Genomic DNA, 12,656 nt, shown 5'->3' with positions numbered 1-12,656 from the left:
ATAAATAAAATCATACATTTACAAACATATGATATAAATATAATATATTAGCTCATTTTCATTAAGACCCATCAGTGAATAAATGTAATGAATAAAACTAAATAAAATCTTATTCTTGTTATTTTTTACTTTGTATTTGTTACACAAACATATTGTTGAATTATTCACCTTCACTCTGAAACAGCTGCAGTTGCTGCTTCTGTCCTCCAGGGGTCAGACTGACAATAATAATAAAACATCACCAGCTTCACTTTGACTCATTCAGAAAAACTCTAGAGAATAACTGGAAATAAGTGAAATATAAAATACTTAAATTCTGCAGATTCTCTTAGACTTCATCAGATGTTCCTCTGGACTGTTTGGGATTTTCTTCAGAATCAAACATGAATCAAGATATAGATTCTAATCTTTGTTTTTAAATAGCAGTGGATATAAAGACGTTATCCACGTGCAGAGGTTGATCAGCCAATGATTCCTGTCACCTCTTTATAAGTGTTTTGGTTTTCATGGTAACAAACATCTGTTCAGCAGCAGCAGCAGCAGCAGCAGACAGATGTTTTCAGGGTGAACATCTGTGTGTGTGTGAAGGATGTGGGAGAGAAAGAGCAGAAAAACAAACTGATTGTGAAAAAGCGGAGCCAGTAACAGGCCCATTTAAAGAACCAGTATAAAACCATTATGAATGATTTGTCAGCTTTCACGTGAATTATCTTTCCCTCCATGTCAGGACCATGGACTCTGTGTAAAAAGATCCGGACGTCCCCTCAGATTAGATCAGAAGTTTGTTGACCACAAACTGATCGATATCTGCATCAAGCCTCTGAGCTGCTGTCGTCAGTGATGATGACAGAACAGAGACAATCCTTCCTAACGCAGCTCTGATGCTCCAGTGGAGTCTTCATCGATCTGTGCAGAGGAAGATGAGACACGAGCATCCATTGATTTCCTGTTTCCAACAGATTGATATGAACATGAACACATCAGAGGAATCAGATTCACAACATATCGATTTAAATATTCTCAACCTGCGTCATCGCCAAACTCAGATGAAGCAGACGGGAACATGTTTATCAGAGAGATAATTAGCACTTGATCAATCAATTATAGAGAAATCAATGGAATATTAAAGTCACAGTACATGGATTAAACTCTGCTGCAGCTTTAACTTCACATTATTATTATTATTTCATATTAATAATAAGATAATTATAAATCTAAATACTGGCATCAAGATATTATAGTTCAAGGTTATAACAAATACTCGTTAACTATTTATTATCTAAAACAGATAAAAGTAAGAAATGAAAACATCAAACTTTTTATTGAGGATTGAAGTTTTCACCTCCGACATAATAAAATGTAGTAAAATATAATAAAATATGTTATATGATAAAGTAGAAGTATCTTCCTGGGGTTTTACCAACGAGTGGAGAGGAGAGAGAGAGAGAGAGAGAGAGAGAGAGAGAGAGAGAGAGGAAGATGAGGAAGATGAGAAGGATACAGAGGAGGAGGAAGAGGAGGAGGAAGAGAGAGAGAGAGAGAGAGAGAGAGAGAGAGAGAGAGAGAGAGAGAGAGAGAGAGAGAGAGAGGAGGAGGAGGAGGAGAAAAAGAGAGAGAGGAAGAAGAGGAAGATGAGACGGATACAGAGGAGGAGGAAGAGGAGGAGGAAGAGAGAGAGAGAGAGAGAGAGAGAGAGAGAGAGAGAGAGAGAGAGAGAGAGAGAGAGAGGAGGAGGAGGAGAAAAAGAGAGAGAGGAAGAAGAGGAAGATACAGAAGAGGAGGAAGAAGATGAGGAGGAGGAGGAGGAGGACAGAGAGGAGGAGGAAGAGAGAGAGAGAGAGAGAGAGAGAGAGAGAGAGAGAGAGAGAGAGAGAGAGAGAGAGAGAGGAGGAAGAGGAGGAGGAGGAGGAGGACAGAGAGGAAGAGGAAGAGAGAGAGAGAGAGAGAGAGAGAGAGAGAGAGAGAGAGAGAGAGAGAGGAGGAAGAGGAGGAGGAGGACAGAGAGGAAGAGAGAGCGAGAGAGAGAGAGAGAGAGAGAGAGAGAGACAGAGAGAGAGAGAGAGAGAGACAGAGAGAGAGAGGAGGAAGAGGAGGAGGAGGACAGAGAGGAAGAGGAAGAGAGAGCGAGAGAGAGAGAGAGAGAGAGAGAGAGAGAGAGAGAGAGAGAGAGAGAGAGAGAGAGAGAGAGAGAGAGAGGGAGAGAGAGCGAGAGAGAGAGAGAGAGAGAGAGAGGGAGAGAGAGCGAGAGAGAGAGAGAGAGAGAGAGAGAGAGAGAGAGAGAGAGAGAGGGAGAGAGAGCGAGAGACAGAGAGCGAGAGAGAGAGAGAGAGAGAGAGAGAGAGAGAGAGAGAGAGAGAGAGAGAGAGAGAGAGAGAGGGAGAGAGAGCGAGAGACAGAGAGAGAGAGAGAGAGAGAGAGAGAGAGAGAGAGGAGGAAGAGGAGGAGGAGGACAGAGAGGAAGAGAGAGCGAGAGAGAGAGAGAGAGAGAGAGAGAGAGAGAGAGAGAGAGAGAGAGAGAGAGAGAGAGAGAGGAGGAAGAGGAGGAGGAGGAGAAAAGGAGGAGGGGAAAGAGGAGGGGGGGCGGAGTGTCACGGCCGGGACCGGACGACAGAGACTCAGACGGTGAGTTGGATTCTTCCTCCTCGTCAGGGCGGCGGCAGGAGGCGGGTGGAGCTTACAGGGAGGACCGGCTGGGACTGAAGCCGCCGCGGGGGACCAGGAGCCCGGTGCGCTGCTGCCGCTGTGACCGCTGACAGCCTGGACATGGAGCTGGAGAACATCGTGGCCAACACGGTGCTGCTGAAGGCTCGGGAAGGTAAGGATGGAGACAGCTCCTCTCGGTCCCGGTACCGGAGCGACGAGCCGGTACCGGGGACCGGAGGGTCCACCGGACATAGTGAACCGCTCCGTGTTCGATACCAACAGGTCCTCACATCGGTCTCTGCACCGAACTCCGTCTACAACTTTAGCTCCTTCAGGTTGTCTGCTTCCTCCCGGAGCTTTAACACAACTTACAAACCATCAGAAACACAAACACAACTTTTTAACAAACTCTGAACAATTCGGCCTGAAAGTCGTTTCGGTGAATTCCTTAAATGCTCAAAATCTCGACCTTCCTTGTTGAGGTTGATCGTAATAAAGCGTGAATAACACGTTGTATTTACCTTTAAGGAAGTTCTGTTTAAAGTGGCGGAGGGGACGAGGAGCCAGAAGTTCATGGTTGTTAAATATTTATTTTAATTAATAATAGGTTATTATTGATGCCGAATTAAAGAGTAGCTCCTGGGCTCCTGAGAACTGCTAAGTGATCTGTGTACAGTGAACACATACAGAGGAAACCACAGGGTAAAGTCAAATCTACAGGTTTTTAGATGGAGTTCTGCTGAACGTAGGCAGTGGGGATGAGGAGCTAGCAGGTGATTATGAGGAACAACAGTTTACTGGATTATGCCAAATTAAAGAGCAGCTCCTGGGCGCCTGTGAACTCCTTTGTGACTCGTGTACAGTGAACACGTACTGAGGGAACCAGAGGGGGAAGTTAAATCCACAGTGTTTCAAAGGGAGTCTGGTGGTCGGTCTGACTCCAGGTCCAGATTCCCCGCTGAGGTTGCAGCATCGTTCTGTCGAAACAGGATGTTGAGGCAGAGCAGCTGTTGTGTGTGTGTGTGTGTGTGTGTGTGTGTGTGTGTGTGTGTGTGTGTGTGTGTGTGTGTGTGTGTGTGTGTGTGTGTGTGTGTATGTGTGTGTGTGTGTGTGTGTGTGTGTGTGTGTGCGCGAGGTCATCTCAGTCCTCTCAGATTCACGTCTGAAACACAACCGACCCACAACCAGTGTAACATCCAGCAGAGTGTGTGTGTGTGTGTGTGTGTGTGTGAAGTGTGCGAGACGTGTGTGAGACGTGCACACTCACACCTGTGTGAACATGTGGGATCAGTTGTTGTTGTGAGCAGGAGACAGAGGTTGTGGTGACTCATCATCTTCCTGATCTGCAGACGGACACGAGAAGACGAGAGTCACGATCCTCACCCTCAGACTATCTGCGGTGCTTCTAGAGGACCAGGCACCTCCTGTCTGCCTAAGTGCCAGCGAGCAAGGTGTCACATCTTCCAGCAGCAGGCCGGCCTTGACCTCTGAGCTCCAGAGCCGTGAGAACAGATGCTCTATTGGCGCCAGGCAACAAAAACTTATTTGAATTTAAATTGAGGATTAAGAAGAGGAAGAGGAAGCAGTCTTCACCTCGAGGATATAATGTTTGAACCACGAGGACGTGGGTTTGACACTTGTGGAGTCTCAGGGGTGAACAGTGTGGCCTCCATGCTGCTCCTGTGGTGTCTTCAGGTGTCCACCGTCCCCGGCATTCACATGCGACTCGAAACGCAGTCGTCTTCACCGTGTTTTAAATGTCTCTGATCCACACGTGAACGCCAACAGAGGACGTTTAATCTACAAACATGATCCAAATGACACAGCGAAGACTAATATGTTCTAATCACTGTCACTGTTGATTTATGGAGTCTTATAAAAACCCGCTGTCAAAAAGCTTTGGCTCCAATATGTCGACAACATAGGACAAGGATTTTATGGTTGTAATATATTTACTGTAATGAACAACTATTTATTGGCTCATGAAAGAGTTGCTCCTGGGCTCTTGTAAATAGTTTATAGTACTGTGTGCATCATGTACAGGGGAATAGAGACTGGCTTCTACGTAACCAACAACAACAAAGTACTAGTATGTAATATTTGAACATACTTAAGACTTTTTAAGTCCTAATATTCAGATTATTATTCAGATAGTCTTATTAAGACCCTGAAGAAACCTTGGTTAAGACCTTTGGCTCCAGTTTGCCGACATGAAACAAGAATTTTGAATCTGGATTTATCCGATGATAGAATATCTGTTATGTAAACGTGTGTAAATGAGCACAAATTTACTGAGATAAAGCCTAATTTGCATATTTAAAAATAGATTTTCCGGAAACTTGTAATACAAATATAAATCCGCAGGGGAAGGACGATGGTCCAACTTCCTCCTGTTCACCTCTGACCTGTGATGTCACAAAGTTTCCTTTTCTCTGTTTGATGAGTTCTTCTTCTTCTGTGGCTGAAAGCTAATTACACACGTTTATCATTTAATGGAGATTCTGGTGTCGTTTGTTTTGATTGACATATTCCTCTGATTCAGCAAACAGACGTTAGCCTTCTCGTTTTCTCCGTCATCAATTAGCTTATCTGCGATTCTGTTTCCTGGATATAAACAAAACATCTTGTTTGCATCGTACCTGCGTCGTTAATCATCTTTTGTTTTCGAGCTGCAGCTACCGTGTCGTATTTGCATTGCAAATCCTGGTTCTGTGCTCGTCAGACTGGACGCCCTGTGGGCTGCTGTGTTCACAACAACGCGGTGTTATCAGCAAACAGTGGGACAGCGTCCACGCTGCGTCTCGGGCTGATCCTGCAGCTCCACCGAGGGCAGCGGGTCCCGGGGAAACGTTGAGTCCCGTAGAGCTGATGAGTCTCTGCTCAGAGTCTGAAGCACAAGCAGCAGAATCTGAATGAAGGGCCTGTTGGGTCTTGGTGGAGGTTTGAGCTCTACTGAGTGAAACTCTCATCAATACATACATTCATTATTAAATACAGGTCAAAGATTCATGGTTGGTTTTGTGTTCAAGTCCCCGGCTGCTCCACAGCAGTGTTGTTATATCTTCAGCCGTTTGACTCCTCCACTCCCAACATACTGTAACTATGTGTTTTATGCCAATTTAGTTGTTATTGTTGTTTAATCTGTGCATGATTATTATGATAGGTTTAAATTGTTGTTGTGATGAAATACTCGCTGGTTTCTGTTAACGTCACGAGGAGTAAATCGACGTGTTGGGGCCTGAAAGCTGCTCGAGGTCTTTCCGGCTGTGAGAAGCAGGAACGTGCAGCAGAGTGTGAGCGCTGGCTCCGAACCAACAGGAACTTCCTCTGGTTTCTCTGCTTCAGTCTGATCGCTGTGTTCACCTGTTCACAGCACACACACACACACACACACACACACACACACACACGCACACAAACACACAACGTGCATGATGTGAGCCTTGTTATTCTGATCCTGAACCTAAAACCATGTTGGAATGCTTAAATAAATCATTTATATTTATGGGGCCTTTGTTCCTCAGGTGAGAAACTCGTCCTCACACCTGAATATCTGTCCCCCCCCCCCCCCCCCCCCCAAGTTTAAATCAAACCTGTTTGTTTTGCAGGAGGCGGCGGAAACAGAAAAGGAAAAAGCAAGAAATGGAAACAGATGCTGCAGTTTCCCCACATCAGTTTGTGTGAAGAGCTGCGACAGACCACAGGTAAGAAAACAGTCGCACAGATTATCAGACTCCACATGTTGAGTGACTCTGGAGCCGGTGGTAACCATGGTGATGTGGTTGTTGCTGCGTCTGAACAGCCCCTCAGCGAGAACACACCAGCAGACCTCCATATCAGCAGGATCTGTGTGTTCAGGCTGGAAGAACGAAATCCTGAGGCAGCGTCTCTTTGGCTTGAGTGTGAAAATGCACATCTGTAAATAGCATCACAGCTGCTTTAATTAACCGGCTGGACGTAGAAAGACTTTCTCTTAAGTGTATTTAGACTGTAGCTGTATTAAGTCGGGAATCAGGTCGTTGTACAAGGTGAACGATTGAGTCATCAGCAAACTCCTGCCTGAAGTGGGGGAGTCTTTTTCTTACTTTATTTAAAAATGACAAGAGAACATTTGTCAGATATAAAGATGAAGAAAACTTTAAATATGTTCGTACCCAATTTCTTTGTATCCAATATTTGTTGAGATATTTCAGTTTGAACCAAAGTCGTGAACCAACCAACGTCAGTGGCTATCAGAGGGCCCCACCTCATTCATGAGGGCAAAAACATTAACACTCAACAGTGTCTGTCCCTCAAGATCTTTATGGAACGAATGAGAAATATGGGAATGTACTGTCTATTGTTATTAAATGTTAAGCAAGTCCGAGAAGAGACGAGGCGATTTCACGAGGCTTCTGTGGACACGTTGTTGAGTAATGTGGCTCTGATCAATCACCACGACGCGAACACCCACTGAGCACGATCAGTAAGAAGAGTCTCTGCAAACTGTGGCGGACACAAGTGTGACGCTCTGTTTCAGAACCATTTCTCATGCTCAACTTTTACATACGCTAACAACATCCCAGCAACGCTCCGTCACGCGTAAGTCTCTCAAAGACAAGCAGCTCGGCTCGTCCTGACTTGACTCTTTTCACATCGCTGCTGCGAAGACAGAGGCATGACAGCTCTGCACGAGGGACAGCGAATACTTCAGGAAATCTTGCTCAAGTGGCACCTCAGAGGAAACTGTGGCCGATGCAGAAAGAGGAAGTAGACTGTTGGTGATTTTCTGTTTCTACCCACAGTAAAGTTAGTTTCATTTTAACAGGTGTCGCAGTCAGGAGACGAGTTTAGCGACACGACGAGGGAAGAAGTTTACTTTTTGACGGGTTTAAAAAAAGATCCCATCTTTAAAAAATCTGAATTTAAACCGAGGGATTTGAAGTAACTCATTGACAAAGGGGGTTGTTGGGTGTGAATAATAGAATGTGCTCAGGTCACTTGTGAAACTCGTTTTAAACGTAAGTAATTTACACCGACCAGTGCTACAACATCAGACTCGTGAGCAGGTGTGACACTGAAGCTGTTTAGCTTCAATGTGAACAGTTTTCTGTTTCACGTCTGGATATTCTCTGGAGTTTGTGTTTCTCGTGTGAAGAAGCAGCAGCAGATTCACGACAACAGGAACACGTCCACTCGCTCGCTGTGAATTTCCCAGACATTTTACGAGGGGGCTGCAGGGAAAGTTCCAGAAAATGTCCAGAGCATCTGACGTGATGATTTGCATTCTCTCATTCAGCCCCTCAGGAAAACGTTTAGGCTTCAATGCAGGTCTGAGAGCATGTCAAGAGAGAGATGCTGCTCAGAGGACGTATTGTAACTTTAAGATCCCCCAGCGAGAAACCACATCCTGCAGCAGAGGACACTTACACTACTTTTATACATCGCTTTTAAAAACTGTAACTGTTAAAGTGACAGCTGTACAAGTACACAACCTCCGCAGGCAGAGTGCAGAAGGTTTTTAAGGGGAAGCTGATAAATCTGATTTATGAAGCGTTTAAAGGCCTTGAGGTCAATTGTTTTCTTTATTGCATTTCACTCTTAAAGAAAAAGAAAACAACAGCTCCTCTGTGGCTCGCTGTTCGTAATCGTCAGATGTTCGTTTGTCGTACATGATACACACACATCAGTGTCATGTTTCAAAGGGTTTTCAAATGATGGGAACTGTGATGTTAATTCAATCAGCAACACCTGTGGAGTCTGTGGAAGCTCGGCCATTGTTGGGTGTAAATACCTGGAAGCTGAAATATGCACTTTTATTCCTGTTCAGGCTCAATAACGTCCTCCAACAGCTGGACTGGTCAACAACATCTTTGAAATGTTGTAACAGCAGCCGAGTGATGTTTGATTTGAAACTCGCTGATTTAAGTTATATTAAAATTAAAATAATATGTTATGAGGATATTAATTGATCACTTTTTTAAATACAAAACTACCCAAGTTTATTTTGCTTTTGACGTTTCTCTTATCTGACTCTGATTCCTCCAGATAAAATATAAAATAGCTGAAAAGGATGTGGACACTTCATCTGGGTCAGTTATTCTTAGTTTGGGGTGTTTTCATTCTGATGGGTTTTAGTAACCACGGTTCTTCCAGCTTCGAGTCAACGGTTTGTGTCCTTCTGGTTTTAACACGACAGCTTCATAAAGAGTCGACGTGTGGATTAACTGGTAACAGAGGAAAGTTGACTGAGAGGGTTTCTGTGTCTGTGCGTTGTCCGATTCCATCTCAACCACCGTCTCTGTGGGTCAAACCTCCTGGTTTCCATCCCGACTGCACCTCAGGGCCGAACACGTCTTATCGGTCATCGTCAGTTGGGCCAGTCCGCTGCTCCTGCTCCTTCTTCTTCTTCTGTAATTCTTCCTGCTGTAACAATGTGGCCTGTGTGTTTACGCTGAGCGGCCGCGGTGCCATGTATGGACGTACAGGATGTTAGCAGGACAGAGCCTCCATGGTCTCTGTCTGTCTTTTAATAATTCAGATGTAAAGCATCAAGTGCTTTGACGTGGCCTGGAGCGTCGTCGTAGGAACATGTGATGTGAGATATCTCCTCTCTCGAGATGTTTACAGCAGAGTTCCCATCAACTGGCAGCGTGTTGGTGTGTGGAGGCTCTGTCACAGCTCGGCTGCTAACATCCTGTACGTCCATACATGGCACCGCGGCCCCTCAGCATAAACACACAGGCCACATTGTTACAGCAGGAAGAATTAAAGAAGAAGGAGAAGGAGAAGGAGAAGGAGAAGGAGAAGGAGAAGGAGAAGGAGAAGGAGCAGCAGGCGATGACCGATAAGACGTGTTCTGCCCGGAGGTGCAGTCGGGATGGAAACCAGGAGGTTTAAGATGGAATCGGACAACGCACAGGCACAGAAACCCTCTCAGTCAACTTTACTGGGAAAAGGAAAGAGATGAGACATCAGTTAAGATCATAAGAGACATGAAGCCGGGTCAGCAGGAGACAGATGATTTCAAACTGAGAACATTTTAATCAAACTGCTCTGAATGATTCAAAGACGTCTGATAATCACGTCATGTGTCATTGAACATGTATATCTCCGGGTATCTGTGCGTCTTTTAGGACTAGAGACACGATGCAAAGCTTATTAAGATTGATATTTATATTTCAACAATAAACCTTATTTTGATAGCACCTTTCAAAACCCAGTTTCAATGTGCTGCACAAGTTAAAAACCTCCTGGACGGATCTCCTCAGGGAGATTGTTCCAACGAGCAGGAGCCCTGACAGAAGAGACCCTTTGGTCCCCATGGGGCCGGGGGGGCCCTTCACTGATGACCTCAGCAGGTCATGTGGTCTAAAGGATATGTTAGGATCATAAGGCAGGAATGACACCACGATGGCGTCTCAGGGGCCTTCACGTGGCCCCTGAGTCTAACATGAACCACACTGAACGGCATCAGTCAGACTGTAAACCAGATCAGAGTCAGATCAGAAATATCTTTAACATTATTACCAGTTAAACAAAGTCACCTTCAAACACAAAATACCTCTGTTTGAAAAAAGAAGAGATGATTCGAGTCGATGAAGACGAGAGAAACAAACTTAAGGTTTGTTAACTGTTTAAATCTGATTATCTGATAATAACTGATCGTCTGGTTTCAGTCTGTGTGTTTGACTCGTCACAAAATGATGTTTTTAATAGTTAATATTAATTTTCAAAGCTCAATGAAAACTCTACTATGGAAAACAGACTTTCACATCCTGATTTTACTTCCTGGTTTTAGTCCTGTTGAAACACTGTTTGAAATGAAGCAGACGTTCAGAGCAGAGCTGCTTCTTTCCTGAAAGGTGCAAATAAAGATCGGATGTAAAATGAGTTCAGTCAAACTGTCGGACGCAGAGACAGGAAGTTCAACATGTAGTTGCTCAAAACCACATACAGTTTGTTTTGAAAGGTTGAGGTCGCACAGCAAGAAGACGATGAAACACTGAGACGTGTGAAACAGAAAAGAAAATGGATGAGGACTCAGGAATGAGAGAGAGTTTGAGAAATCTGAGTTTGACAGTTAACAAACAAGAGGGCGGGAGTCTTGAGAAACACGTTCAGGAAGCTGTCGACTTCCTCGTTTGTGTGAAACAAGTTGTTCTCCTCTTTTTGTTTCCTGACGTCCACGGCATCACATTATTACAGAGCAACATTTCAAGTGTTGCACAAGATCGTCTTTTCACTTTCTACAGTTAGGAGACGTTGCATGATGCATGAGAGTGTGATGGAGGTAACGTTATGTCAACATTAACATAACTGAGACTGACCTGCACATATTTAAGACATAATATTTCAACATATTTAGGACCTATGATTCAGATTAACCATTTGAGACGTTTTGAGGATCCCTGTTTTCAAGGGGATTTGTTTGATAAGTTGAATTTAAATCATTTTAAGGACCTGCCGCAAAACTGTGTAAACCAGAGCCTGTGAGTAAAGATGAATGACGATCGTAAAATAATTCAAACCAAACTGAAACATGAACACTTGAACATCAGTGAGATAAAAACTACCTGAAATGACACAAACCATCTTTGACAAACATTCAAATAACATCTACTTTTGATTAACTTTTTTTAACTTTGTTCCATGTCCGATCGGCTAACATGGAGGAGGCAGGGTTTATGAGCTATAATGCAGCCGGCCACCAGGGGCAGGAGCTGAAGTGACTGTTCCAGCTGTTCTGTCGATGTTCATACATCACAGAGAGAATCCGCCACTTCAAAGAGAAGGACAGAAGAGAGATTCAAACCCATGGTGTGATGGTTCCTCCGCAGGGGCCCCGCGGCCAGAGGAGCCGGCAGGGGGCCTGACAGAGGCCTGTTTATATGTCGTCTGTGGACGCACAGCATGTTCCACTGAGCCACGGCCACACGATGAAACGTTCTGAGAAACGAGGGATGTCTCCAGCAAGAAGCTTCGTTAACGAAGCTTATGCTTTGTTTTCCACGGGAGAATAATGGCTGTGGAATTTCTATAAGCTGCAACTACACACTGTTGATTAGACGTTTATTAGCGTCACGCTGGACTTGAAGTCGGGGAACCAGGATTTCTGTACATCGTTTCCTCCCAAGCCGTCCGACGCCTGTTCCTTCTGCTGCTGTTCCCTCATCCTGCTCTGCTCACTCGTTCAGGCTTGTTCCAGAGAGAAGTGATGGTTGGAGGGCGGAGAACAAAGAGGAAGCGGCGGCAGCAGCAGCAGCGGGGAGATAAAGACAAAACTCAAAGTGGGATAAAACAGAGCAGAACCTGACAGAGCCAGGGAGCATCAGTGTCATCGGCAGGAAGTGACTCAGCAAAGAGACACGAGCCATTTATCAAGAAACAATTAGACAATTAGAGGAGATCAATCTCTGTGATTCAGTCACTGAGCAGGGAAGCTCTGTTGTTTTATGGAGAAAGGAAGTCCAGAGTTTTTTATCTGCGTCACTGATCTGCTCCTTCAGCTTCTCTCATATCTCTCAATACTTTCCTCAGCTTTAACTCAAATACAAAAATGTATACTCTAAAAAGTGTTAGTTTCAAACACTGGTTCATGGTCAGTTCTAAATAAAGAGATACTGCACTTGACTGTGTTTTTGAGCTGTAAACTAAACGACTCTTTGATTAAACACATTAATCTGAAAAATCTACATTTATGGATTGAACATGGCTCAAAACATCACTTTGACCTCGTAGGGTCTAAGATGACATACAGTCAACAGTCTGGGACGTCTATATATATATATATATACTCGTACTCTTCTTTAGAAAAACACGCTGTTCCTCCGTGAAGCAGATTTGCTTGTGCATGAACCTTCCTGAGCTGCTTTGCATCGACTCACGTCACTGATGCAAAGCCGGCGTTTCCTTTGTGCTGTTTGTTGTGAAGCTCAGAGATGAACTGGGATGACCTCAGGTTCTCAGGACCAGCAGAACCTCAGAAGGTTTTACACGTCAACATATATAAACTGCTAATCTAGTTTCTGATT

The 12,656-nt window shown here is 44.4% G+C and overlaps 1 protein-coding gene across 4 annotated transcripts in view; it reads left to right on the top strand.

Annotated features, from left to right (window-relative positions):
* Positions 1-2,590: 2,590 nt before the first annotated feature.
* The window catches only part of grk6 (G protein-coupled receptor kinase 6), a 30,620-nt gene continuing 20,554 nt past the window's right edge, over positions 2,591-12,656 (top strand). For all 4 annotated transcript variants that reach the window (XM_034606788.1, XM_034606787.1, XM_034606786.1 and 1 more), the window contains exons 1-2: positions 2,591-2,815; positions 6,252-6,347. In XM_034606788.1, coding sequence (XP_034462679.1) covers positions 2,764-2,815; positions 6,252-6,347 — 148 coding nt within the window. In that variant the 5' untranslated portion in view covers positions 2,591-2,763. The remainder of the gene's footprint in view (positions 2,816-6,251; positions 6,348-12,656) is intronic.

This window comes from Hippoglossus hippoglossus, chromosome 14, assembly GCF_009819705.1.
Source record: "Hippoglossus hippoglossus isolate fHipHip1 chromosome 14, fHipHip1.pri, whole genome shotgun sequence".
In the NCBI taxonomy this organism is placed as follows: Eukaryota; Metazoa; Chordata; class Actinopteri; order Pleuronectiformes; family Pleuronectidae; genus Hippoglossus; species Hippoglossus hippoglossus.
The sequence above is the reverse complement of the archived record's forward strand: the minus strand, read 5'-3'. Positions and strand labels throughout refer to the sequence as shown.